The sequence below is a fragment of the Anser cygnoides genome, chromosome 1, assembly GCF_040182565.1.
Source record: "Anser cygnoides isolate HZ-2024a breed goose chromosome 1, Taihu_goose_T2T_genome, whole genome shotgun sequence".
In the NCBI taxonomy this organism is placed as follows: Eukaryota; Metazoa; Chordata; class Aves; order Anseriformes; family Anatidae; genus Anser; species Anser cygnoides.
In genome coordinates, this window is record NC_089873.1 from 193,130,875 (window position 1) to 193,157,962 (window position 27,088).

The 27,088-nt window shown below is 46.8% G+C and overlaps 1 protein-coding gene across 4 annotated transcripts in view; it reads left to right on the plus strand.

Moving 5' to 3' along the window:
- Positions 1-513: 513 nt before the first annotated feature.
- LATS2 (large tumor suppressor kinase 2) overlaps positions 514-27,088 on the plus strand; it is a 47,084-nt gene continuing 20,509 nt past the window's right edge. The window contains exons 1-2 of one of the 4 annotated variants that reach the window (XM_048047027.2): positions 514-711; positions 5,015-5,593. In XM_048047027.2, coding sequence (XP_047902984.1) covers positions 5,255-5,593 — 339 coding nt within the window. In that variant the 5' untranslated portion in view covers positions 514-711; positions 5,015-5,254. The remainder of the gene's footprint in view (positions 712-5,014; positions 5,594-27,088) is intronic. The other 3 variants (XM_048047025.2, XM_048047029.2, XM_048047028.2) reach the window with 3 other exon arrangements.

Below are 27,088 nucleotides of genomic sequence, written 5' to 3' on the forward strand. Positions count from 1 at the left end.
TGGGGCACCCAGCCTGTTGACAAACACCACGTCAGCTCTCTTCACACCTTTCCCCAACCACCTCCACAGGCTGAGGCAGTGCCATTTTCCTCACACCTCAGCGACCCTCAAGCCCCTCTGCCAGCGGTCCGGGCTCCCATCGCTATCACCATCGCGGTCGGGATAACACCACTCATCGAGACCACTTTGGGGCTTTATCTTGAGGCGGTTGGGGAAGAGCGGAGGAGAGGGGGCAAGTATCGTGAGGCGGTTGAGGGCCCGTCGGGCGAAGGAGAGGGGGGAAGAAGATGGCGGAGGGGGGGGGGGACACGACGACTTGTTTGTGAGGAGAACGGCGGAGCGGGGGGATAGGAGGAGTTGTTTGTGAGGTAAAACCGAGATTTTGGGGAAAGGACCGAAGTGCCACACGGTTCTTATAAACACAACCTTCCCTCACGGGGCGCCGTAACGGCCATTCCCGCCGCCAAGCGCCTCCCCCCGCTGGTATGTGGCGGGAGGGGTGCGATGACGCGGGCGGCGCGGTCACGTGCCGGGCGAGGAATGCTAACAATGCAGCGAATGTCCCGGCTGCGCCCCGCACTCGGCGCCCGGGCCGGCCGAGGGGGAAGATGGAGGAGAGCGCCCCGAGCCCTCGGGGACGCGGCGCCCGTCGCCGCCGAGCCGCTGCGTGACGGAGCCCGGAGGCGGCGCCGGGCACCCCGAGGAGGTGAGGTAGGGAGCGAAGGGTGACGTTTGTTTTTTTTTTTTTTTTTTTTTTTTAACCTTAACCCGGCTTCGGGTGCTCCCCCCCCCCCCTCCGCTTCTTTTTTTCCCCTTTTTCCCCCCTCTTTCTGCTTTCGGTTCCCTGAGGAGAAAGTTGGCAGCGCCCTGCCGAAAGGAGGCGGGAGGTGCCGTGTCCCGTCTGAGGAAATATTTGGGAGGGGGTCGTAGAGGCGGCTGCCATGTCCCTCACCCCCCCCTCAGCCTCCCCCCGGGGCCAGCCCCGCCGCCTGCCCGACATTTTGTGTCCCACCCCCCCGTGACAGGAGGCCGCTGTCCCGGGCCGGAGCCCGGTCTTAATATTTTTTGGGGAGTTTTCTGCCCACGAAAACAACGGGGTTGGGGCTCCAAGAGGGGGGCTTGAGGTGTCCAGGCTGGGTTTGAGGCCCCCCTGCCCCACCGCCGAAGCAGCGGGGCTCCGGCTGCTGCCCGCCAGCTGAAGGTCACTGCCAAAATCCAGCCCTTCGGCCTCTCCCCTGGGTTGAAGTGTGTCCCCTGCCCTTCCCAAGGCGCTCGCCCGAGTGACGCAAAAAAAAGAAGGAAAAAAAAAAAAACAACAAGTTGTGCGTAATGTCCAGGTCCTACCGTGGATTGGTTTGCTGGGGATGGGGAAGGTGAGCTGCTTCCCCCAGTGCCGGACTGGGACGGTGCTTAGGGCTTGCACAGAGTTACTTCTGGGTGGTTTTGTTACGTGATGAAGGAATGGTTTTGGGGAAGGTCCTCATTTCGGTGCTCCTTGCTGCTTACAGCATGCCTTTGCTTGTAAAGGGGGAGCATGGTTTGTATTGTGGTGGAATTCCTGAACCCCCCTTCCCTGGATCTGCCTCAGACCTTCGCTGCAAAGTGGCCAGCGTGTGTTTCCACGAATTCACAAGCAAAAAAAACCCAGTGCTATGCCAGTAAATTGAGTGGGAGATAGCAGTTGTGTCAGTTTCTTAAAACTTTACTCCTTACTTCAGCAGACATCCCTAGTTCCTCACCGCGGTGCCTGCAGAGTTACACACTCGGAAGCAGCTCACCAGCTCAGGCTTCGGGACTTTGCTCTTGAAACAGATCTGAGCTGTAGTTTCTTGCCAGTGTCCCAGCCCTGCCGAGCCACCAGCATGTGCAGCCTGTTGGTGAGACTGCTTAGTGCTGCTGAGAGCACAGACCTCAGCATATAAATTCACTGTGGTTGCTGCGAGAGCAGATATTGGTATTTCTCAAATGAGGGGAAAAAAAGATGCCAGTTATTCAAAAATTGTTCTACTGTGATGTAATTAAAGTGATGCTACTCTTATTTGTAATATTCTATCTTAAGAGTAACGGACAAGCTTCTAATCATCACAAGATATATAACATTTTGAATAGAAAACACCTTAGGAGTATCTAGTCAGAATGAATTGAAGCTGAAAAATATTTCTGGTGATGGCAAGAAGGCTACTGATATATACATGCTGTAGGCAAGGTGAGTTTTAGAAGGATTTGGAGTTAGCCAAATGCAGATGAACAGTCAAATACTTACACGCTCTGCTTCTTTTAAAACATGCAGCCCTTTTATTCACAGGAAGATCTTAAAAAGCAGGCATCTTGTCTTTCTTTGTAAATCATCTGTAAAACTTAATGTTCTGTTTTCTTGGCTTGTCTTACGTATCTAGTTTTATGTTTTTTTTTAAAGAAACACAAAAACTTCTGCAAGATATAAAGTGTGCTTACAGTTAGCTCCAGTACTTGCTGCTGTTGCTGTTCTCATTCATGCTGTCTAAACAATCAACATTTCTTTCTGGTTTAGCAGTATTGTGAACGTAAGCTGAAGAAGCTGCCAGCTGGCTTGACCTAGCATTATTAGACTCGAGCCTAGGCTAAAGGTCACCGAAGTTCTTTATGTGAAGCATGTGTGTAAGTGGGAAAGCAGTCCTTTGTGGGAAAAGGGTGGGGGGGGTCGCGAGCTCTTCCCGCACGTCCCAGGCCTGAGGATTGGCACGGGGTCTGAAAAGAGGAAGAACAACCCGGATTCCTAAACCCAGCCATATGGTGCCTGCTGCTGTCAGAAGAGGAAGGACAGTCATAGACCAGTTAATTGCTCTGTATCTTTTAAGTACTGGCTAGTTATGATGTAGTCCTAAAAGGCTGCAATACCATCCTTTTTTTTTAAACACATTACTGAGGCTGTGTACTGTCTGTTGCTGAACTCTTTAAGTAGACAAAATTCTGTCATTGTGATCCTTCAGTTGGTTTTATCTTCACTGAGAATAGTGAAAACTTGATCTCTCCTTGACTAATAGCTGATTTGTTTTAAAAATATCAAAATATAAATGTGACAAAGCTGTTCTTTCTTTAAAACAGGTCACAAACCCTGTCCAATGTGGATGTCTATGTCACTTCCAGACCTGTATGAGAGTTAGGGTTGCAGGCAATACTTAGTGCTCAAGATCTTTAGTACGTGACAGGTAACCTCTAGACAGCTCGGTGTTTCAGCGTTAGCAAGAAGTTGACATGGGTGTTCCCATGTGTGTGCCCTCCTCGTGTGTTCTCTGGCAGTTTGATCCTTCAGCTTTCGGTGTAGACCTCTGCCACTGTCAGCAGAGATGTGGTCCTGGACAGGGCTGATGTTAAGCTGTATGGAAACTTCCCAGTAGAGCTGTGCATGGCATGTGTAGTTAGGAGCGTAACGTGGACAATATCTAAAGTGATTAGATTGGGGGCCTGTGTTTCAAAGTGGTGAGCTACCATAAAGGAGTCCAGGGGCTGGCCTCGCTGTTGCTTTTCCTTTTTTCAGTGCTTGGTTTTAGAGGAAAGCTTGACCCCATCTCAGCAGACCCAATGCTAGTGAGTAAGTGATGATGGGCTTCAGCAGTGAATGTGTCCAGACCCTCCGCCTTCACTCTGTTAAGCTGTTTGCTTGTCTGTGAGAAGTGGTGGTAAAAGTATGGAAACGGGCATTTTGTTGGGAATGCTGTAGCTAGCACAGGAATGGTTGCTGCAGTCGAGTTTGATTGTCAGTGTGTAAAAATAGTGGAAAATACTTTCTGAAGAAGCTCTTAGTGATGCCAAAAATGCAGTGATCAGAAGTGAAGCCCCCTTCTCAAAGCGGGGGGAAGGGAACAGCAGGGGAGAGTTGTCGTCTTCTGAGTGACCAATAACATCCAGAGTTTTACCATCTTCTGTGTCTGAGGTTTCAAAACACCTGAACAGAATTCCAGCCTTTTCAACAAAGCAGCTTGAGCAGCAGCGTAGAGTCACTTTGCAAGTGCTAGCAGCAGCAACAGCAGAAGTGAACTTGTGGAAGCAGCATCAGTAGCATGTGACACTTCTGATGAACGATCTCCTTAATCCTCTTCTGAAATGCATCCTTGGTACCTATGCCACTGTGTGAGGATGCCACAAAGACTCAGGAAACAAAGGATTCTTTCTGTATCTTCGTGCTGTAGGGATATCACACGCTACGCAGTAGCTCAGCTTTGCTGTGTGGTTGTGTAGCTGTCCTCTGCCGCACATCAGAAGAGATGCGTGCAGCTGTATCTCAGCCTTGCCTTTTGTCTGCTTTAATCTTAACTGAGCTGGCTCTGGCTTTCCTGCTGTTACTGAAGAGCTCCTTCTCCTTGTCTTCCCTTTCTTCCCTATTAGGCACAGCTAAGGGAAATATCAGTCACACCCCCCGCCCCCTTTTTCTCCCCTCTTTCCAGTTCTGGGGAGAATTCTTACCTTCAAACTTCTCTAAGATATTCATGTGGAGTGGCAAAATATCTTGTCTTTCTGTTACTCACTTTGTTATTGAAATCCTAGAAGTTGCTATGGTTAGAGTCATCAATATTTCCATTATAAATCTTTTTCATAAACGTCTGAAACTGAGCTCAGCTAGTGTAAAACAAACAAAATCTGAAGTGTGGGGGGGAAATGTTTCATGAGCATACTCTTCCCTAATTATGAAATCGGATAGGCTTGTCCAGGACTTGGTTATGCAATTGGGTGGGAATCTTGCCACAGTTAGGTAGTGTATGAAATTCCTAAACTTTGTAGTTTTTGAGGTTTTTATTTTCATTTATTTTCAAAATAGAACTTTAAAGACAAACGCTTCTTTGATTATGTTGAGAAAGCCTTTTGAAATCCTATTCTTGAAAACAGATAAAGTGATAATAATTAAAGGGAATCCAGCTGTGACAGCTTAATAGGTTAAACTGATTCACTTTCACTTGATTAATCATCATGCTGTCCCTTCAGAGGCATTTACAATATCAACTTAATTGCATGTACTTTCTATTTTATTTTGTTTCAGACACTGTCAGTCTGCAAAATGATGATTCCAAGGATTTTCGTTTTCTGTAGGAAACGTGAAGATCGTGAGCTGAAGTAAAACGTTGGCAGAGATCTCTTCGGGATTTTGCCTTTTTTCTTTTCTCTTTGAAGGATTATGTTTACAAGAAATTGATACCATCAAGCGCCACTTCCTAGAACTAAAGTAACTGAAAAACTAAGAATAAATCTGTATTTATGCTCAGAGAAAACTGGATTAACAATGAGGCCAAAGACTTTTCCTGCTACGACATACTCTGGAAACAGCAGACAAAGATTACAAGAGATTCGAGAAGGTTTAAAGCAACCATCCAAATCTTCAGGTCAGGGGCTGCCTATTGGACCGGGCAGCGAAACTTCTCTGGACCCTAAGCTTTTAGTAGGGAAGGATGCTGCAAGGCAGCAGCAGATGAGACAGACACCCAAGTTTGGACCTTACCAGAAAGCTCTACGAGAAATCAGATATTCTTTGCTGCCCTTTGCGAATGAGTCGGGCACTACAGCGGCTGTTGAAGTAAATCGGCAGATGCTCCAGGAGCTGGTGAATGCAGGTTGTGATCAGGTACGTACGAGTTTGGGGAGGGGGGATTGTCGCTCTGGTCAAAACAAGGTTATACTTGGGGCTGAAGAAAGGGTTTTGATGGTGGTTATCAGGTGTGCTGGTTGACGAAACACACTGACTCTTCTGGCAGTCCTGTTGCAGTAGGAGGTGAACTTGCAGCTGAGAGGCATGCCTAACACGGGGGCAAATCCACCTTAAAGACGGCCATGGTGACCTGTGGGATTTCTGTGACTTCTCAGCTTGATGCATAAGGCTTAACAGGGTAGCTTGTCTTTTTTCTTTTTTGTCCTCAGTACTGTAACAGGTTCTAGGTACGAGTGTTAGGGTGGGATTTTGTCTAGCACATCTAAACCTCATTCACTGTCAGAAGCAAGTGGAAGAAATGACAGAGACACTAAATGGTCTTTGGAGAATCTCCCTTCTGTTTGCAAGAAGCAGGTGGAACTGGCTGGATGTCTCTTCTTCTCTGCTTCTGTCAGGGGCTGGTAGCCCTGTCTCAGAGAAGAGACTCAGCACAGAAATACCTGGTTTTGCCATTCTGGGATGGAGAACATGTTCCAGCACCAAGTCAGCAACCATTCACCTGGTGCAGAACACGGGCTTTCGGGGTTAAGCTGCACATACCAGTACTTCCAGTTCTGGTGTTGACTTTCACCTCTGTCCAGGAACAGTTCAGCATTTCTCTTTGGAGAGAGAGTGAGTGTGCTGTTTCTGGTCTGGGTTCTGGTTGTTGTAGAAATAACATTTTTCCCCCGTGACTGAATGGCAGTTGTTTGTCAAGCTCAAGTATTTCAGTTCACAGTCCTAGATGTACACTGGAGAGACTTAAACCCAGCGTGCTTTCAGTGGTATTTCCTTGATTTCAAAACTTAACCTTTGTTCATTCATGGCAGCGTCTGACTCTCGTAGGTCATATTCTGAGCCTGTGTAACCAGGCTAACATCAGGCATTATTACAAACAGGCAGCATTTCTTTGGAGCTATACAGACGTTGATTAGGGCTGCTTCTGTTCCAGAGTTTATGCTATGGGAGATGATCAGAGCCAGAGTAGATCGCAGATCCAGTGAAAACTGCGGCAGTACACCTAAACACTTCCTCGCCCCGCGAAACAAGCCGCTGTGGTGAATAATTCAGCTGGTGGAACTGAGGATTTTCTCTGTCATCTTAAGCGTGCCATGAAAGCAGTGTTTTTCAGAACTCTACCCTCTAAATTTCCCTAGCCGTTTGGGATGAGAACACTCCCCGTGCGTATGAGCCAAGGTTAAATGAGCACAGCTGGATTCTGGATTGGAAATGTACATTTGGTAGGTTACAAGGACAAATCGTTCACACACAGAACAAGCTTGTTGGACTGAAATCTTGGAAAGCTTGTTGAGCACACTGCAGCGCGGAGACGTCAAGCCAATGTATAAAACAGAGATACCTGAGCACCTGCTAAAATGTCTCGCTATTGAGCATGGTGTAATGCGCTGTACGTGTAACACTTTTAATATCTTTAGCTGTTTTGCCTTGAATATTGCTAGAATGGTATTAAATCTTACAGAAAACGAGCACAGTTCTGATGTGGAGATTTCTGCAACCTCCTTAAATTTGGTTTTGCGTTTTTCCATCTTTCCTCACTGACTGTGATTCTTCCATCCTTGCCTTTAGCTTGCTTCCTTAGCTGTGACTTGTTGCTTGGAAATGGAGTTAGTGGGGCCATCCCTCAGGTGTACTTTGAGTTTGAGCCGAAGCATAAGCAGGATCATATTTGGCTGGAGTCCAGACAGGGATTCCAAAACTGGAGCCTGGTGGCTAAAAGAGCTCTGTTTCCTCCTGCGGGTCCAGGCCGTGTGAAGCTTGGCTGTCTTGGAGGGCTGTGAATGAATGAATGGAGCTTCTTGAGTTGGTGTGAACGGGGTCTGGCCCTGGGGATGGCGTGGGGTAGGGTGACAGGCTCGATTACTGCCTCTAGATTCTTCCTTTCCTCCTGGTGCCAGAGCTGTTTTGAATTAGCTGCTGAGCTGTTGCAGAGCATGATGTGGAATAAATTCATCAGCCGTCCCAAGCTCCCTCGTCCCTGCTTGTGAACTGAAACTTGTAAATCCCTACTGCGGGGACATCTCCAGTCCAGCAGGCAGCCAACGGGTCTCTGGCTGAACAGAGTCAGATCAACCTCGGGTCCTTTGAGGGTGGTTTTAGTCCCCTCTGGGCCAGCGGGGGCCGTGCCAGGACCCGCTTGTTTGTTGGGTTTCTGGAAGGGTGGAGGGGAGCAGTGGCAAGGAGGAAGGAGTATAAACTGTAGGGAATGGGAAAAATATACTTGAATTTGTTACTCTTAGGAGCCCTGCTCACCTAGCATACCTCCAGTTAGCTTTCCAACTGCAGTCACTGGGTGTACTGCAAGAGATGCTCTCAGGTAACATGAAGGCAGGGTTTATAGCTCCCCGTTCTGCCCAAGGACTCGGGGTTGTGCCTGTTGGGAGGGGAAGGTGCAGAGGGAGAAAGGATTAAGATCAATTTGAAATTGGCTTAATTAAAGAAAAAGGAAACATCATAATGTTTTACTACTTTCCTCGCTCTCTATGAAAGACTCACGCAGACAGGAAATCGGTTACGGGCTGGCTGGTAAACTTAACAAGGGTATAAAATGCAGGGTAATTCACAAAGTAAATACAGAACTCTTGTGTCTTTCACTTACAGTCATCAGAGATGTTACACGTGCAGACAGACTGTTAAACTGATCAGGGAGCCACAAGTGTCCTTTTAAGTGGCCCGTGTGCCTTCACGAAGCCTTATTTTCAGCCATTGTGTAGCTTGTGACTTTGTGGTGACATCTGGCCCCAAAGACTTAACAGGGACTTGGCTGCTGACCTGAAAGGATCCCGAATGGCACCCTTTCTTTTTTAATTACAAAGAGACAAAATCACACACGTAATTAGTCATAGTTGTTCTCAAATGGAGCAACTTGCCCGTTGTTTGCTGAAGTCATCTTTTCAACAGTAATTATTTAGCGAGTTTCAATCAAAAATAATTAGCGCGGCATAAATTGTTTTGAAACTCATCGAACATGACTGCAAAAGGCCTGACTTATTTGTTGCAAAAGCTGGAAGCCAAAAGCACTGCTGATGCGCTGTTCTTTAGTAAATATAGCTCCTTGGCCTCGACGGCGTGACAAGGAGGCAGCGGGGCGCGGGGCGTCCGTCCTGCGGGCTGCAGAACCGCTGCGATCACCTGGGGCAGCTGGATGGGGCGTGGGGCGTGGCGGTAACTGCAGCTGCTGCTGTGCACAGGGTTTTCCTGATGAATAGATGCAATTGAGTGTGTGATCCGCGGCATTCCACCAACCTGAATGGGCTGCACTGTACTTACTGTACTTCCTCCGAGCACAAACAGCCGCCGACATTGTGATTTCGTGTGGGCTGCAGCAGTCCTAGATGAACTGAGGCACGTTATACACTTGTCTCTTCTTTTCCTCAAGCAAACCCTTTCTCTGAGCGGTGGTGGGCTTTCTGGATGAAGATCTCCAGGCAGCTATTTTTAACAAACAAGGATGTTTTAGGATTTTCTTATAGGCTGCATATCTCCAGTAACGTGCAGCATTACACCCTGAACGACAGTGAGAACGTGAGGCATGGAAGTCCTCATGCTTCACTTTTTCTAGAGGCTTTTTGAAATAACTCTGTAATAAAACATGTACACCCCACCTGTGCCAGTATCAGCACATTCCTAAGGGGAAGCTCTGTCCTCTGGGCACTAATTACAGGGTCTTTCAAGGAACTGGAATGGTGTTTGTGGCTACTGTAATATATAAGAATATCAAGCTGACCATCTTGTTGTCTGTGTTACATTAAATTCTTGGAACTCAGCTTGTAGAAGTATGTGGTTTTTTTTTCTTCTCGCATTCCAGGATTCCTTTGGTCTCCTTATCAGGGATTGCATCCTTCTTGTTTAACCCATTTGGCAAGGATTCCACCTGGCTTTGTGAACTGCACTTGACTTGGGGAAACTTTTGGGATGGGGAATGCAACATTTATCTCCATTAGAACAAATATTTGTGCTTCTCCTGTTGCAAACGAAGCTCCAGCAGAAAGCATTCTTGTTACGCACGTGGAATTGGTGTTCTGGTTTTTCTTTTCTATATGGGGTTTTATGTCCTACATATTCTCATATAATCCATGTGGTATCCAGCAGCGTGTTAACGAGTAGTATGACTTGAGTCTTTTTATCCAATCCTTGGAGCAACGAGAGGAAGCAGACAAAGCACCATGTTCTGGTTTTGTACAGTGTTACAGACTGTTCCTGCCTGGAGTTCTGCTTGTAGTGAAGTATCTTGTGCCATATATTCCCTAAAGAGGGCAAGGCTAGGAAATACAGTCTGCCTTCAAGGTCAGCAAATCTTGTAATAGTCCTGAGCAAATGGGGGGAATTAATTTAATAACATTAGCCTGTCCCATGGCAAAATTGTCTCCTGCTTGGATGAACTTTACCTGTGTGAGAGCTCTGCTTGTTCAGTTACATACCAGAACCTCTGGGATGAACACCTTAGTCATCTTCTGTATGTTTTGGGTGAGATTGAGTTGTTAATGAAAAATGACTGAAGAATGAGCTAGTAGAAGATTACCTGGATTATTTTGTGGGGCATGTGTCAAAGGTGGCAACAGAGTCATCTCGAGGTATTTTGCAGGCCAGGAAGGAGTAAGTGTTTTTGGGTTATGAGGAAAAAAAGGGCCTCTAAATGAGGGCACTCACTGCTGAATGCAGGGGGAGAATTTTATTTTAGCAGCTGAAGTAGATTTCATAATTGAAGCCAGTAGTCTCTGGTGTGCTCTTTTACTACCCTCATTCGAAGGTAGGTTGTTCCCTCTGTCTTCTCTCTGCTAGCTATGTCAAGAGCTCATTTCATAACCTTCTCCTTTAATTTTTCTTCTATTTCTTTTTTTAACTTCTGAGAAGTTGCTGGTATCTTGCAGTATTCTTCCATCAAGGCCTGTAAAGGGATGTGTTTTCCTATCCATTTGCCTGAAGTTGGCTACCCAAGTAATTTCAGCTTTTAGCTGCTTCAGGGAAAAAAAGTGAGTCATGGCTTTCCAGGGGCTGAAAGCAGGAGGCAGGGATTGCTTTTGAGCTGATACCTGCTGACATTTTTCTCTCTCTTATACCATTTCTCTTGTCTCCAGCCTTCCCGTACTGCTGTTACTTCTTGATGCTCCTGCCTTAGTGAACATACTTAAATCCTCTAAGTGTTACAAGGCAGTTCCTGCAATGTATTTAGGAAAGGTGCTCTGTGGATCTCGTGTGCAAGTGTGACTTAGTCCTGCAGAAGGGAGATGAAGAATTTTGTCTCTCCTCTTGAATTTTCATGGTGGAAGAAGTGTTCTTTAGCAGTAGTAGGTGATTGCTTCTTTTTGCGATGAAATGTAGTTTCTTGGCAGCTGGACGCTAACATGGCACTGAACAAGACTGCAGAAAATTTTAAATTCTGCCCTTTATTCTTGCTGGTCTCCTTTCTTCTTTGGCAAACTACACCGAATAAATTGGGACATCCTTGTAGGGCTGTTTGAAATGACAGAACAGGAATCAGATGCCAGATTTCAACTGTAGGTCCGTATGAATCCTGAGTTATATTAAACTGAACTAATTCTTCCTGTCAGATAATAATTCTAGAAGCTTGGGGTGAGTAGAACAGTAAAGTTTTGTATCGCTGTAGCAGGGTACAGGGTTAGCTTGTATTTATGGAAATGTAATTGCTAGGAAAAGGGCGAGCAATGAATCTTTTTAATAAAAAAGGAAATGGCTTCATCACTGTCAGTAGAAATTCCGCATAAGCATTAAGCTCAGTCTCTGAATAGAAAAGCCCTTGTGGCCAAAAGTAAAGGTTGCCATTAGTGTAACAGGAAGCTGCTATCACAATAGTATTAGGGTGTAACTGTTCCTTTCACAGGTTTTGCCACTCTCAGCCGAAATCTCTGCTGTCGTTTTCAGCGTCTGAGAGTAACCAGTGTGATCTTATTCTGAGCCTGAAAAATAGCATCTCTGCACGTGTGTTTTTAAAAATAAAAACGGGAAGAAGATTTTAAACTTGGAGAGGGATGCCAGTAGGAAGGCCTAATGCAAAGGCCTTTGCACGCTGCAATCCTTGTTAGAGGTAAGCTAAGGGGTTCATTATGGAAACTCATTTAATTCTAGCTCCCTCAACTAAATTATTTTTTTGATAGTTGCTAAACTAAATAAGTTTATTTTAAAGCTGCAAATTGAATATCAGTGGAAAGCAAATAAGTCTCTGGCTGCTTCTCATGTGGTATATGCCAGTAGCATGGAGTATTTTTCTAAAGCACGGCTGAATATACATAGAGCAACTTAAAATTGCAATTCTCCTCGCCCTGTTCCCCCCTCCCTTTTTTTTTCTGTATCCACAGGAAAAATATTTTGCAGACACTTTGAAGTTATTTGATCAGCAGAACTGAAACTAGGTTAACTCTTAGTTAAAGGGGAAATTTCATCGATATGCTGTGTAGAAATGGTAATACTGTTGCCATATTCAGTTGCATAAGATAATCTAGTACATTAAAAGGGACTAAACTACTTTTTTCCTGTATTTTGTTTATAAAATACAATTACCTGATCTTGGTATGCTTGCCCAAGGGCAGAACGAAGTTACTGTGACTCTACACTTTCTGAAAACATGGTATGTTACAACTGCATGTTGATTTTCTTGCAATACTCAAGATGCTGACCAAATTCTTACCAGGGCGCTGCTGGAAGGACAAGCAGTGAGCGGTATGGCTGTGCGCAGGAGGCAGGGGCTGAGAATCACACTGCTGCTGCTCTGAAGGTGGGCGAGCTGCGTGGCACAGCAGAGCTGGTTTGCCGTACGGTCAGTCGCATCGCTCTCCAGCAGACCATAGCTTGGTGGTGCTCCCTTGGGCACGGAGCTCAGTTCCTGCTGAGTGACTGGCGCGGTGGTGAGCTCTGTGCCCTGCCTGCCTCTTCGCCACCCCATAACACTCCGTAAATCCGGCTGCAGCCTAAATATCCCTTGTTCCTTGGGTGCTGGCTGTCTCTGCGACTTCCAAATGCACATATGCGGTGCTACCTAAAGTAATAAGGAGAGAGGAAAGGGACCTTCAAGCTGTGCTTACTTGGTGATGGCAGCTGCTGTTTTTCTTACTTATTGGGTACGCCCATTAGGTGTGCTTTCTACACATCAGCTGCTGGCCACCAAAATACTGATGCTCCTGGAATATTTTGACTTCCCATTACGCGGCAGCTGAGGTGCCTTCCCTGATACACCTTGCCTCTGCCGAGGTAGTTCTGTTGACAATGAAGTGGTGGAGTCACCGTCCCTGGTGGTGTTCAAGGAAAGGTTGGACGTGGTGCTTAGGGACATGGTTTAGTGGGTGACATTGGTGGTAGGGGGATGGTTGGACCAGATGATCTTGGAGGGCTTTTCCAACCTTAATGATTCTGTGGTCTTGATGGGGTCACCCAGCTATGGTTGCAGTGCAGCAAAACTGATTTAGTTCCCATGATGTTGTCCTGCCACCCAGATTGTCACTGGCAGTTGATCAGAAACTGTTGTCGTATACAAGTTGGTATGCAGAAATCAGATTTCACCCAAGAGATGCATGTGTTTGTATATGCATTATGACAACTGCAGTGTCTGCATGGTACCAGCTGTTAACAAAGAACTTAACCCGTAGGATTTGTCACTGCTCTGAATGTTTCTTTTTCAGTCTGATTAAATAAGATACTGATGTTTGAGGCTGTGTGCTGCTTCCCTGCAGCGCAAGAGATGGACTGTCCCTGGTTAGAAACTTGTACTCTTCATTTTAACTGAATCCAAGCAATTAAAAATAGTTCCCCAGGAGGGAAAGGAAGGAGAGAACAGGAGAGGATATGAAAATAGTTTTTACTAAATTATTTCTAGGTCAGTTGTGCTTCAGAAGGCTGAAGCCGAAGAGCACTGCCTACCAGTTACTTTGAGTCAGGTAACAGCTGTGGCAGGACAGCCTGTGGAGGTGCTGCCTTGCCTTTAGTTGTTACTGGCCTGTGTATGTATGAAATTGTTGCTGCAACGGGTCATTCTCTATGCGTTTAGAGAAGAATGAATGCAACATGTGGAAAAACATCAAAATTTAAATGTAGATTGCTTAAATGACTGAGCATCTTGCAACTGTTACCCATATCCTTTGTTCTTTTAATGCATGATTTGTAAATAAGTCATTTCATCAGAAACACGTAGATAGTGTATCACTCCTTACACATATAAAATGCTAAAAAGAAGGCTACTGGTACTAAGTGACAATATGGTTAAGTTCCTACCCTTCAAATAGATGGACTTTAGGACAAAGAGCAGTGTAAAATTACTGCTATGGAAGTGTTTATATGGCTAGGTTTGGGTTTTTATCCACTGTTTATGAATTGATGCACATCTGCTGATTTCAGAACAAAAAAATGTAGGTATGGGTGCAGATCATTGTTGCTGCTGCTCTGCAGCTTCCTTCTCTTGGTTTTATTCTTCCACTGTGTGAAATGCTAAATATCTTCAAGGCTGTTCAATTCTGTACCTTCCTCTACCGGTTGTTCTGCTGCATTGTTTTTGCTCGACTGGTTTGAATAGCTAATATTCAAGACCTCCCTCATAATCTTCCCCATATGCCTCTGGATACACCAAATTAATTACACTTTTATACTTCTGAAGTATTAGGAATAAACTCTTCTCTAAAAGAAGACTTCAACTTTTTTAAGATTTTATGTGACATCTTAAACAATTGTAGATGCAACTGGACTGTGACAGTATGTCCCATGTCTTCATTTCTGCATCTTCTCTTCCATTTGGTGTCATAGCCTATGCTTAAACTAGACACAGTTACTCCAATCATTCTCTGTTCCTGCCGGATGTCAGCCTAATAATGGTGTGTAATCCCATCAATTAATGTGGCTGGAACTTTGGGCGTACTAATACAGGCAGGGTATCTTGGTTTACTAAAATAAGTCTTTGTCGCAGTTAATAAATCTGAGCGAAGACCAGTCCAGTCTGTACTGAGCTGTTTTTATCCTGGCGCCACGTAGCTACTAAATAATGTGTATTCCACCTGGCTGAAGCCTGTTTTTGGGTTGCAGAGCTCATTTTCTTCACAGTGCCTTCAGATGATCTCCTGATTGCCTGTGTGATGTTTGCTGTCCAGAAGCAGGAGCGACCAGCTGCCTGGGTGCTGGAGCAGGGCTGAATTCTTTTCTTTCAAGCACTCTAGCCATTGCTACATCAAGTGCTTGCTTGAAGATGTGCTCTGAAGAACCAGCGAAACAAGTCTATGGTGTCGCAGTCATGCACATGGTGGGGAAACAATGATGGTGCCGTGCCCAGCAGCACAACTCTAAGACCTGCAGCACAGAAGACATCTATAAGTGGGCAAAAATCATCAGTTTGTTATAGGGCACGCGGAGAGCCAGTTCCCCATGCTACAAAAGCAGGACCTCACAGGGGAATGCCAACAAACTCAAAAGCAAGCCACAAGAATTCCCTTTTGCATTGGTTTCCACCCCCCTCCACCCCCATCTCTGTTTATTGAGAAGGGAACCTTCAGGGTTTTGAGCCACATGAAAGCAGCCTAGAAAAAGTATTTCTCAGTGCTGCTTTGGTGCTGTAAAGCCTTCTGTAACCCATCGGTTCCACTTTTCCAGGAACTTTATGCAGCACGTCAGTGTTAGGAGCAGCTGGAGGTTGAGAACCTGCTGTTGCAGGTCCTGTTCTGTATTTGCAGGAGCTCAGGGTCACTGTCACTGTGTCACTGTCACCTCCTGGGCCTGGACCACCTCCTTCAGGAGGAGAAGGACACTCGGAGCCGCAGCACACAGGCTGTGCACAGCTCTGGTGCCGGAGGTAGCGCTGCCTTCTGGATTCCTGGGAAGGTCAGAACGTCCTGCTGCCTGCTCAGCATCTCCAGGAGTGCTATTTTGGGCAATTAGCAGCCCTTTGTGCTTTACAGAAACAGAAGAATACCATTAAGGGACATTTTCTTTCCATCCCCTCATGGAGGGGAGCGGCTGTGCCCCCGAGCAGGCCGCTGCTTGCCGAGTGTGAACTCGGTTGTCCCCTGCCTGCCTGGGCCAAACAGCTACAGCTGGAGCATTAGCACCATGTCGAGGGGAGGCCAGTTATGTTGCTTCCAGCTGGGCATAAAATTTCGTTCCTTTCCTCTGTCCTCTAGCCTTGGAACAGGACCATGGCTCACCACGAGACAAAACCCCGAGTCAGCCTGCCAAGGTGCCACCAACCTTCCTCGTACACAGGTTCTTGAGGTCGTGAGTTTGGGAGAACCCTTGCCACTAGACCCCAGTTCTGAATTGTTTCTCCACTTTCACATGGAAAGTTCTGTGGTTTCCCAGTCTGAGAAGAGCCTTGGTGGAACTAATTCTTAATCCCTATTATCTTTTTTTTTTTACTTCTTTTTTGACACTATGAGACCGTGGCAGCTAATGGCTAGAGGAGCTCTTACTGCTGAGGAGGAGAGCGATGACTGGCACCAGCAAGAGCAGAGGGGAAGCACAGTAAGGACGATGCCCCTGCTAAAAAATAAGAAGCAGGACCTGGCTGGGTGAGCAGCACGATGTTTGGTGCTCATGGGGAGGAGGGCGATCGGGTCACAGGGCTGCTAGCACCAGGCTCAGCCATCCGTAGCAGACTGGTTTTAACTGAAGGGGTGTTAATCCTGATGAAATACCTACCTGCCTTGAAAATTGGATGCAGTTCTTAAGGCTGAAAATCCTGATTGTGCCTGCTGAGGTCCTCCTTTGGTTTCTCAGCACCCAAGCTGTCCGCATGGCCGAAGCTGCTGTGTGTTTGGTGTGGAGGGGCCAGCAGCCTGAGCCAGGGAGAGGCAGAGGCATCTTCCCCCGCCTGCCCAGCCCGTTGGGTTTAAAGGCTCCGGGTTGCTCCCTATTTCCCTCTGTTTGGTGGTTTTTTGTGCGCTCGCTGTCTAAAGTCAGGCTTAACCACTCATCCTGCCCACGTGCTCAGCTCTCAAGGCTTAATTGCTTTTTGTAATTGCGGGTAACTCCCTCCTCTATTCCAAACATCTCGCTCCCGTGCTTGTTGCAGTGGCTGTTCTCGCTTTGGGGAAAATAAAGGATTTGCTTTTCATGTAAAAATAGCCTTATTATTTCCATGCGCAAGTAGCAATTGGGGCAGGCGTGTTTCCAGCTCCGCGTGGAGATGGGGCTGGAGAGCGAAACCCTCCGTTCCAAAAATGGGCTGGAACCAGCGGCAGATCTGGATGTGCTGAGCAAACCGAACTGGCTTGGAGAGAAGTGGGATCCCTTTTTTGGGTGCAATCCACTGGTATTCCTCCACTGGGGAGGGGCACCGAGCACCGACATAACGAACGCCTTGCTCTGTTGAGTGCTTAGGTTAGTTTCACGTTTTTCTCATAATCCACTTTTTTCAGTAATAGTGGGCAAGTTTTTTTTAATAACAGGTTAAAAAGGAAAATTTCTCAGGGCATAGTCTTGAAAACGCAGCTGAGCATCGTGCCTGTAACTGTCGGCGCTCAGAGTATCTGAGAGGAGGGGATGCTTGCAGGAGCAGGCTGTATTATTCCACAAACTTCTGCTCGGTTGGGTACTGAGTAAATAAACAGGCAACGTGCAAATCTTGGATAATGTTGCTCTGTGCTTGTTTAGATAGTCCAGCTGCACTTTGGATTTTGTTCTCGGCGCTAGCTGTCTTCTGAGTCCCGCCTGGCCTGCTGCCATCAATTTCTTGGTTTATGTGAATGCGATAGAAATCTTTTTCATCTTCGTGTTGCGCTAGTTCATGTTTTTACTTCCTCCAGTTGTATTTTAGAGGTCTGTTTAACGCTTTTAAAAACCATCGAGCTCAAATTTTCCCTTTATCTTCACAAAAGTCACCACAGCAGTCAGAAAAAAAGCCCAGAAAGGGAATTACAGGCACCATTAAAAATGTTCCTTCAGAGCAGAAAAGCAGATTTAACATGAATTAAAAACTCAGCTCTGTTTCAGAGTTGCAAAAGCTCTTTTATTCACCAGAGAACTGTTAAAGCTAGTCATTTTTGGCATAGTATCGGTCAGGGAAGCGTGACAAAGTGCAGTGGAATGCACCGAGCTGCGATCCAGCTCGTAGTGGTATACGACTGGAGCGTATGGAGCATTGCAGGAAGCGCTGGGGGGGCGGGGAGGCCTTTGCATTTCTTCAGCTACTGAGGAGCTGCGTTCTCCTCCCTCAACCCCCACCTGCAACAACAGGGGGTCCCTCGGATGCTCTGGGACAGGAGACAAAAGGTGAGAAGTCTGCACAAGCGGAGTTGTTGTGCCTTGAGCTGGGAAAGCTGGGAAGAGAAACGTGTCGGGGATTGCAGATCGACTGCACCTATCCAGACTGGGGCTGTGTCCCCAGCCCCACTGCGCTGGAAGATTCTTGTGCTCCAGTGCCGTCTTCTTGGAAATCAGTAGTGAAATCCCGATCAATTTCCTCGGGCCAGAGCCTTGCTTCTTACTTGGAGCAGTGAGAGTCCTCCCGTTCCACCAGTACACGCATACCAAGTCTGTTTAATTGGAGTTAGGTTTTGGTACAGATTTTAGCCTTACATGGAAATCTGTTCAAATTCATCTGCTATCTGTAGCTCAGATTTCAGATTACACAGTTAATTACCAGCTGTAGCTATGTTTAATAACCAGTTAAGACATTTCTCTCTTCTGAAGCGTTCTGATATTTTCCTTCTTTAAATTATGATGTTGATGCCCACAGAGTTTTTCAAGCACTTGTAATGATGTATGAGAACGTGATGGTACCTCTCCTGGCTGGCCAGGATCTTTGCTTTAAGACCTGCATGTTAGAAATTGGGGAAAGTTTGGTGTGGTACCGCTCACGTTACCCACGTAAATGGCTAACAGGAGTTTGCCTTCACCTAGGGTTTCACGTTTGCAACACAGAGAAAATAAAAGGTGATGATTTTTAGTGTGTTTTTATTGTTCTGCGTGGATATCTCTGCCATTCTACTCAGCACTCTTGAAGTGGAGAGCTTGAGGATGTTTTGAGAACATGGGTAAATGTGTGGAGCAGGAGTAACAGGGAATAAAGTAACAAATAGTGAATAGGGAAAAAAAAAAAAGTAGCTGGTGGGATGTCCCCACCGAGTGCTTTGTTTGTGAGGGAATGCAGAAGTTGGTGGGCAGATGGATCACTTGGATGTGAGCACTGTAACTCTGATTTAAAGCTCCTGTGGCATTTATAGCACAGATCCTGCCTAAAATGCAGGTGTCAGGTTGTTACAGGAAGGGATGGGGCGTGCGTGGAACTAGTGTGACTGTGTTACTGCTTTCTTTGCAGGGCGCTCCTTCATGTGGACTGTTCAACATTTCAGATATTGCATATTCTGCAGTATAAATCCTGCAAGTTTTAGTTGTAGGAGAAATTGCCTAAATTCAGGTTTCCCCAGGTGCGCCTGTATTTGTATGTGCATGCATATTCCAAGCTCGCTTATCCGTGGCTTCTGCGGTTGGTCTCTGAAGGTGGTGGCAGTTACTGAAAAGCTTGATTCACAGTGAACTGTTATCTCGGTGATTTTAAGATGGTGGTGGATGCCTTGAAGAAAAGGAGCAGGCAGTCGCAATGCTAATTGCGAGAGGTGAGTGCTGACCTTGGAAGGAAAGTGTCGTCTCGGGCTCTGCTGTTCGGGGATCAGAAATCTGTCATCCTGCGCCTTGCAGCGTCAGCCACCGCAGCACACACAGAGGCAGGAGCCCACAGTAAGACACGTGGTGGAAGTGAGGAAAGTGCATTTCTCTGGGGCTGTACAGATCACTCCAGGATTTGGAGCTGATTGTGTTTTGATGTCTGAGTTCACATACCCACCAGAGACCACCTCCCGGTGTCCCTGCTGTGGGTGCTAAGCTTTGGTTGGGACTTGGCGTGCTCCGGGAGTGTGAGCGCAGCTCTTTCCTTGAACCCGCAGTGCGGGGCGATGCAGCACCTGCTTAGCAGTGCATGGCAGCACGCACACAGGCTGGAAAGCAGCAGGGACACTGCCTCCACCCAACTCTCCTTGGGGAAATTGAGGGATCTGGGACCTGACCACCTAACCAGGCGCAAATCCTTACCTTTGGGAGCTCTGTAGAACAGGTGCATGGAGAACCTTGTTCTTAAGAACAAGTTCGTAAGTTCTTCCTCTTTCTTGAGGAAGAAACGTGGTTACTTGTCTCTAACTCACTTCTTAACGTATCCTGTAAGGATCTCTGCAGAAACATAGCTGCCTCTGAACAGCATTCATGCACCTGAGCGTGTGCTGCTCTAATAATAATGAAGCCTGGAAAACAATCGCCGTTTGTCTTCCTATCGCGTGGCGTGGGTTGAGAGCGTTGGAAAACGAGTCCCCTAAAAGCTCGAGCGCAAGATTGAAAGAGGGAGGTGGAGAACATCTGGCCACTGCCAGGGTTATTGGTAAGCAGAGGTGTCAGCACCAAGCTTCTGGCTGGAAGGAGCTGTTTGTCTGTGGGCTTGAGCCTTCTCAGACTTCAGCTGTGAAGGAAGGATAAGGGGAATCATGTCCTCTGCTCGTCTTTCCTCTATCTCTTTCCTTTCAGTTTAACAGAATCAAATTCAGACCTCTTAGAGTTCAAAATACTGTATTTTCCTAAGAAATAGAGTTGTTATGGAATAGGTCCAATATCTTCTAGAGTCAGTGCTGCAGGGTTTTTATTGGCTTGATACAGTGAGGTTTTTTTCCTTCCTCCTGTGGTTTAAAATCGTCTAACGTGTTGATTTATATCCTGTCGTGTAAGACTGTTTCCCCTTGGCTATATCTTTTTCAGATGATCAAATGTAGTTTTGAGAAATGCCCTGTTGTTGCCTTGAAATATTAGGTGATAACTGCACGGCTAAGAGAGGGATTAGCTTGTTAAACCTAACATGACACCGACACACAAAATACTGCAATTAAGAACTTTCTTAAGGCAACAGAGAAGGGGGAAAAAAAGAAAGTCTCATGGTCTGAGGTACCAGGAGCTTATCCGTTTGGCAGCTGTGAAGGAAGGAGAGGAGCCCCTGGGCTGGGGCCCCGGCAGAGCTGCCCTCGGGTGCTGCCGGAGCCGCTGCTCTTCTGCTCCATCCTCCCCGGCTGGTTCCCGGGAGCTGTGCTGGCAGTGTGTCACAGAGCTGAGCGGGGACTGCTCGGGGGAACCAGGTTACAAATAACGTTTTGGGTTCGGTGGGAGAGACATGAGCACAACTGGGGGGAAGGCAGGGGGCTTAGAAGGAGTAGGGAAGCTGAGAGCTGCCTTCTTTGGCTGTCAACCACCATCAGAAGAGATGGTGAGAGCAGCTCAGCCTGTGCTCACGTGTTCTCCTCTTTCCAGCTGTGCTCCCCAGATGCCTCTGCTTCGTGCTGCCTCTTCTTACTCCTCCTCTCCTTGCCCAGGTTTTACCACCCCAGCTGAGCTTGAGTTAACCCCTGCTCTCTTGGGTCAAAATGAGCTGAGTTAGCTCCAACAGCTGAATTGTAGGGCTCTGCAAACCTGCGGGCTGACAACGAGGGGGCTGCAGCGTGGTCAGGAGAGAGGCAGTAGGTTTTTGCCAACGCAGTTGCAGCTGGAAGATAATCTGTGACTCCTAAGTCACCAGTGCTGAGTATGCCCCTAGTAGTGCCACGGGCATCTTTCGTGCTGCTGTGGTTGATTTCGCTGATAGCTGATGGCAGGTTTGTGAGGAGATAATGTTAAAGGGATGGCTTCGAGGAGTGTCTCAGAAGAGGATGTCTTTTCTCATAGCAGGCTAAAATAGACAACAGCCTTTGCATGTAAATGGAGCGGAGCAGGAAAGATGATTCTTCAGTGCTACGTGTGAGTCCTACGTGTCTTCATTACTGAGGTGTGCCACTTCACCTGTAGCCAACAGAAATAACATCCAGGTGAACTGAGTAATGGTACTGCTAAGGAAATACAAGATTAAAAGGACAATTTATGAGGGTTGTTGTAGAAACATGGAAAGACAGGGATTTGCACTTGCAGAAGATATTTTGGAATTAGGCAGTAAAAGTGAAGCCAGATAACAATTCCTTTTAATTGTCCCGTTCAATATTATCTACTGTTTCCCCCTCTACTCTCCTGTGTTTAACCAGACTTGGGTGTCTGCTTACGCGGTTCCTCTAGGCCATCAGTGACACTGTTTGTTACCAGCTGGCTTTGTGTGTTGCACTCCGTGGAGCAGAAGCAGCCTTTCCTTTTCTTCCCACTCCTCGTCCGTTTCGGGGACCCTGGCGGGCACTCCTCCCTCCCCCAGCAGCTCTGGAGCCGAGGAAGATGCAGCTGCTCTCTTGGGCGAATTGTTTGCCTCTCCTGGAATCTCGTCCCGGTCAGTTATGTGCTAAGAATGTGAATAATGCTGCTGCGGCTGCTTTACATGTAAAAAGACTGACCTTAAGATATTTTATCCAGCTGGGGTTTTTCTTTCTTTTTCTTTTTTTCTTTTCCCCTCTAGCACTGTTAGAGGTGAGTTTTATCGTGTGACTGCAGAAAGCTGCAGTGGCTAGTAGTCAGACAGATCATTTAGCACAAATGGGTGTTTTTGTAGTCTTAAAAATGATTCGTAGTCAGTGGTACTGAGCAATTCTTGCTTTTGGACCTGTAGTTGTGAGTGTGTGTTTGAGTTAAGGAAACTATGCAGAGACTTCTGGAAAATGTCTAATGAGATCCTTAGCGCTGTGGGGCTGGAGTATCTTGTAATACAAAGTCAAGTATATTGATTTTAAAATCTTAAAGGTTAAATGCCTTTTCCGTATATATAAATGAGAAATTAAAGAGAGAAAGAATTCCAATTAAATAAATAATCCAAGTTGCCAGCAAATTTTAAAAGTGTTGCATGTCAGAATCCCAGCATACTTCTTCCTACTCTTCGAAGAGTGAACGCGCCAAGCTGTCTTGCCTAACACGCATTGTGTGTGTGTGTTTGTGTGTGTGTGTGTGTGCTGAAAAATATTAGGAATCTCCAGATAAAACCCAGATGTTTCTCCAGTCACGTGAGCCGTGCTGCATTGGGCTGTGAGGCTGGGAGACGCAGCCTCTGTTTGCCTCCCAGCAGAGCTACATTTCTGGGATTATTTCTTCTCTCTCCGAACGTGCGTTACTGCTGGGTGTCAGCTGGGGTCTCACTGTGGTGTAAATCCTGTCTTTATATACGTTTGTCTTGCCTTGGAGAAGAGTTTTTAAACAACACCTGAGAGCTGTAGTGTTTTAAGGCTGAATAAAACTATGTGAAGTTACAAGAAAAGGAGGGCAGAGGGGTATTGGTCTTTAAATGTTAAAATCTTATGAAATATAGAACTTGTAATGCCTTAAGCTGGCAGCGCTCAGTAAATCCGACAGAGGCACAAGGATGGGTGCAAAATGCAGTTAGTCGAGGTGGGTATGGAGAAGTGCTGTCGGCAGCACTAACATTTCAGATCCGCAGCACCACGTGAGTTCCTGGGGAGCAGCTGGCTGTGGCAGCGCCAAAAGCTCCTCCAGTCCCTGACACAGTTCTCTTCTGTGCTTTGGGGCCTTATTCCTGGACAACAGAGCTCATAACTCATCTCGCTGACTCGGAATACCTACTTTATAAGTCCCTTGTATCCAATTTGACTAAGAAATGGTTTGCAAGCCCTGAATATTTGTAAAATTCTTTTATATATAATTCGCTATGTATGTATCTGTATAGTAGAAGGAAGGAGCGATGAGAACCACTCGTTTTAGTGTCTGTGGCCACTGAAGAGAAATGCTTTGATACACAAACAGCAGCATTGTAAATGTGGTGCCAGGCAAACGCATTTTGGGCTAACATGAGCAATAAAATTAGCAAACACATCACTTGCTGCTAATGAAGGGGAATAAGCTCATCATGAAACCTTCACTGAGCTGCTATTCTATCCAGCTTGATTTACTTGCCCTGAGAGGGTAAAAAAAAAAAAAAAAGGAAAAAAGGGATGTGGGAGCTATCGGGAAGGAGCTGTGGCATCATTGACAGCTCGGCATGTCAAAAATGGGGCTGGGGGAGCACAGGGATGCCTGCTGCTCTTGCAGAAGATGTGCCTGGTTGATGATGTAAAATACTAAGGGTACAAAACTGCCCACCTGGGAGAGAGAACCTGGGGGAAAAGAAGTCCAGGAGGCAGCCCTTTTTAAACACCAGCTGGCCTTTGCACAGCAAGATGCTGCTTTTGCAGGAACTGCCATCTCAATGCGTCCTGAGTGACTGTAGCTGTTCTGTGGGGACTGGGCTGCTGCTCGGTGTTTTTATTTAGGACTGCGTGCCCCGAGCCTCGGGGCGCTTCTCAGACCCCCTGAGCACGGAGCAGCAGACACCACTTTTTATTCACAGGACTTTGTGAGACTGTAGTGGAATCGATAAATTCCTGAAGGCAACTTTTAACATATCCCCCCAGTAGCTTGTTTTGGTTCTTTGCTGGGTGCTGCGGTGTTTATTTCCTCAAATTGGCCTTTAATACCCAGGTTGGTGTTAATGGCAGCACTGCTGGTGATCATGGGGCCAGGGCCAAAGCAGGTGAGGAGCAGGTAGTGTCGCTGACTTCTGCCCATTCCCCAGCCCTGACTGCACTGGTGAATGCACAGCACCTCTCCTGCTCTTCTGGCGCTGTAAGTACCTCTCAGTGTACTGGAAAAGTGATAGAAAAATGTTTCCTGTTTTTCTTCTCAAGCTGAATTTTTTCCTTAAATTGACCTTCTGGATCCAGTATTGCTTTCTGGATGTAAATCCAGAGGGAGGTTTCAAATGGCAGGAGAGTATTTGAAGATTCTTGCACCACATGTGTCCTCCTAGTTATAAAAGGCTATACAGCCTGATTTTTATATTTTTATTTTTTTGGTCTGCTAATGGCTTTTGGCAAACCCTGGCAGTCCTCTCAGTGCTGCTGCCGACAGGACTGAGGCCGCTGTCAGCCTTGACTCACCTGGAGCAAACTGTTAGGGGAAAAGGAGGTGGAAGGTGGGGATGGGAGGTGGTGTATTCAAGGCTCTAACAAACTTCATTCACAACAGAGAGGGCCGGCATTCAGAGCAGAGAGGGCCGGCAGCGAGCTCTTCATTGCCTTGGTTTCTCTGCCCCGTGCAAAGGATTTGGAGTGCTGGATGGGCAACGCTTGTTCTTCGGGTCCCAGGCGCAAGCCTCAGAGCTGGCCTGGTGTTGGATGTGGTGTCAAAAGGGGGTGGCGTGTGGATGTGTGGTGGCACCTTACTTATCCAGAAGTGTGACCAGGACCCTAGAAGGGGTTTCACATTTCAAGATGCGTGATGACGCTTCATGGTTTGGGACAACTCATGTGCTTATACTTCAATTTACTTTCTGATTGCCGTCCGTTTCCTTTCCTTCAGAGGTCAGAAGCTACTCTGGGTTGTCGTGGTACCTTTGCCACCCCAAAAAGCATCGAGGAGTGGTGGCTTGGCGTGGCTCCTGGCACTGGGAGAAGCTCTGCAGCCTCGCTGGTTGCTGCAGGGTGTGTGCCTGAGGCCTTGTGTGACGGAGCAGCGGTCATCACTGCGAAGGCTGCTGGTCAGGAGGGACAGGAGTGAGCTGGAAGTGGGAGCCTGCTGCAGACCCTGCCCAGAGGGTGGGAAGTTCCCTGTTCCTGCCCCCAAAGTGCTTGGGGAAAGTAAAGTAATGCCTTAGAAAAGGTGCTGTGCGCACACGTGTGCACGTATACAACGTGCATGAGGCAAGTACGATCTTCCCTGCTGCTCTGTAACATAAACCTGCTGATGCAGTCACTTACAAAGGCTGCTCAGATAACGTAATTTGGCCTGAGACTGTAGGATTTCTGATTTAGCACCTAACAACACTTCTGGTTTGAGTTCCTTCTGCTCCAGTGCTGAGTAAAGATCAGGAGAGATTTGTAGATCCTTGTCTGTTTGTGAACCGGTCATGGGTCACTTGGTTAGGCTGAACTCTAAATAGTTTAAATAGCTCTCCAAAGAGCAGGCTTAGAATAATGAGGAACAGCTATGGCTGGACATGTAATTGTTCTGGTTTAAATTAGAAATCTCTTTTAGGGTAGGACTCCTCCCTTGTGTATGCGCAGGGCTCGGCACAGTGCAGGAGGCTTTGGGTGCCATGACACCGGCCTTCTACCACCATCTCTTTAGCCACAGAAGTGTTTTTGGCAAGGCCAGGTGGGGGCAGGGGAAGGACAGGACTCGGTCATGGCCCTCAGGTCTATCGACCAAGCTGCCTCTGCAGCAGGGCCGGCTGCTTTCCCCCTTCCACCCACACCTGCCTCCTGCTCGGGATACAACAGCTCAGCTCTGTTCTTGCTTCTAGCCTGTTTGGCAGAAAGAGGGGGAAGAAAAGTGATATTCATGGTAGCTTTTGAATATTCTCACTCCCTCTTCATTGTTGTTAATGCTGTGGTCACTTTCCTTGCCCGATTTTGGTTATTCTTTCATGGCAGTTGGGCTTCATGCAACGTGCTGATTTGTTTCTTGGGGCAGGACCTTTTTGGTTCCCTGCAGACCTTCCCCATTCCAAGTCCTTCCCATGCTACCAGAAATGCTGTACTAAATGTAAGTGTAAATTCCTTGTCTTGTCTGATGGGCGACAGAAAACCCTTCTTTCTTCATGAAAGAACATGTAGTGTCTGTTAAAGTGTCTTTTAAAGCCTTTCAAAGGGCTCCCAGGCTTACCTGACGTTAGATTAATATTGACAAACTCACATACATGCACTCATTATATGACGTGCCCATGTGCTTATACATAAACACACACTCCGAGACATTAGCAGGAGCTATCTGATTAAATCTGATAGGATTTGAGAATTGACACCACGGTATGTGTGCGTTTTTTCTAGAAACAGATTGGATCTCTGTAATAGTTCAGCAGAGCTCCTTGAAGTGTTTACATGTGCGCTCTTTGTCTGGAGCTGCCTTGTTATAAATACTCTGTTTTACAAGCATTTGTTTGGAAGTATGTTGAGCAGCCATGCTTGGTGCGCTTCCAAGTGTCTTAACTTGGGGACCTTGGGCTGGCTTAGAGCCCGAAGCTCGTATCTCTCCTGCTCACACGAAGAGCCATATTTGCCCAGCTCGCGGAGCGTGAGGGCCGCAGCGTGAAATGGCGGCAGCCTCACACAGCCAGTGGCCAGAAGCTGAGGGGGGAGCGAGCCCTGTGTTGCAGGTAAAACGGCAATGTCATGTGCTCCTACCTGATGTGAGCTGCACTGTGTTCAAAAAAAAGTATTTGGATGCAGTTGCTGTCTTTTGAGGCACCTGCTAGGGAGCTATGTTGGTTTTCCATTTACTGTCTTCAGCTCTTGTTGCTTTCCTTTTATGTTTTTGTTTTTTAGTAGAATCACTTTGGCTGGAAAAGACCTCTACAGTTATCAAGTGCAACTGTTAACCTTAGCGCTGCCAAATCTTCTGCTAAACCATGACCCTAAGCACCACATCCACCCATCTTGTGAATCCCTTCAGGGATGGTGACTCAACCACTTCCATGGGCAACCAGTCAAATGCCTG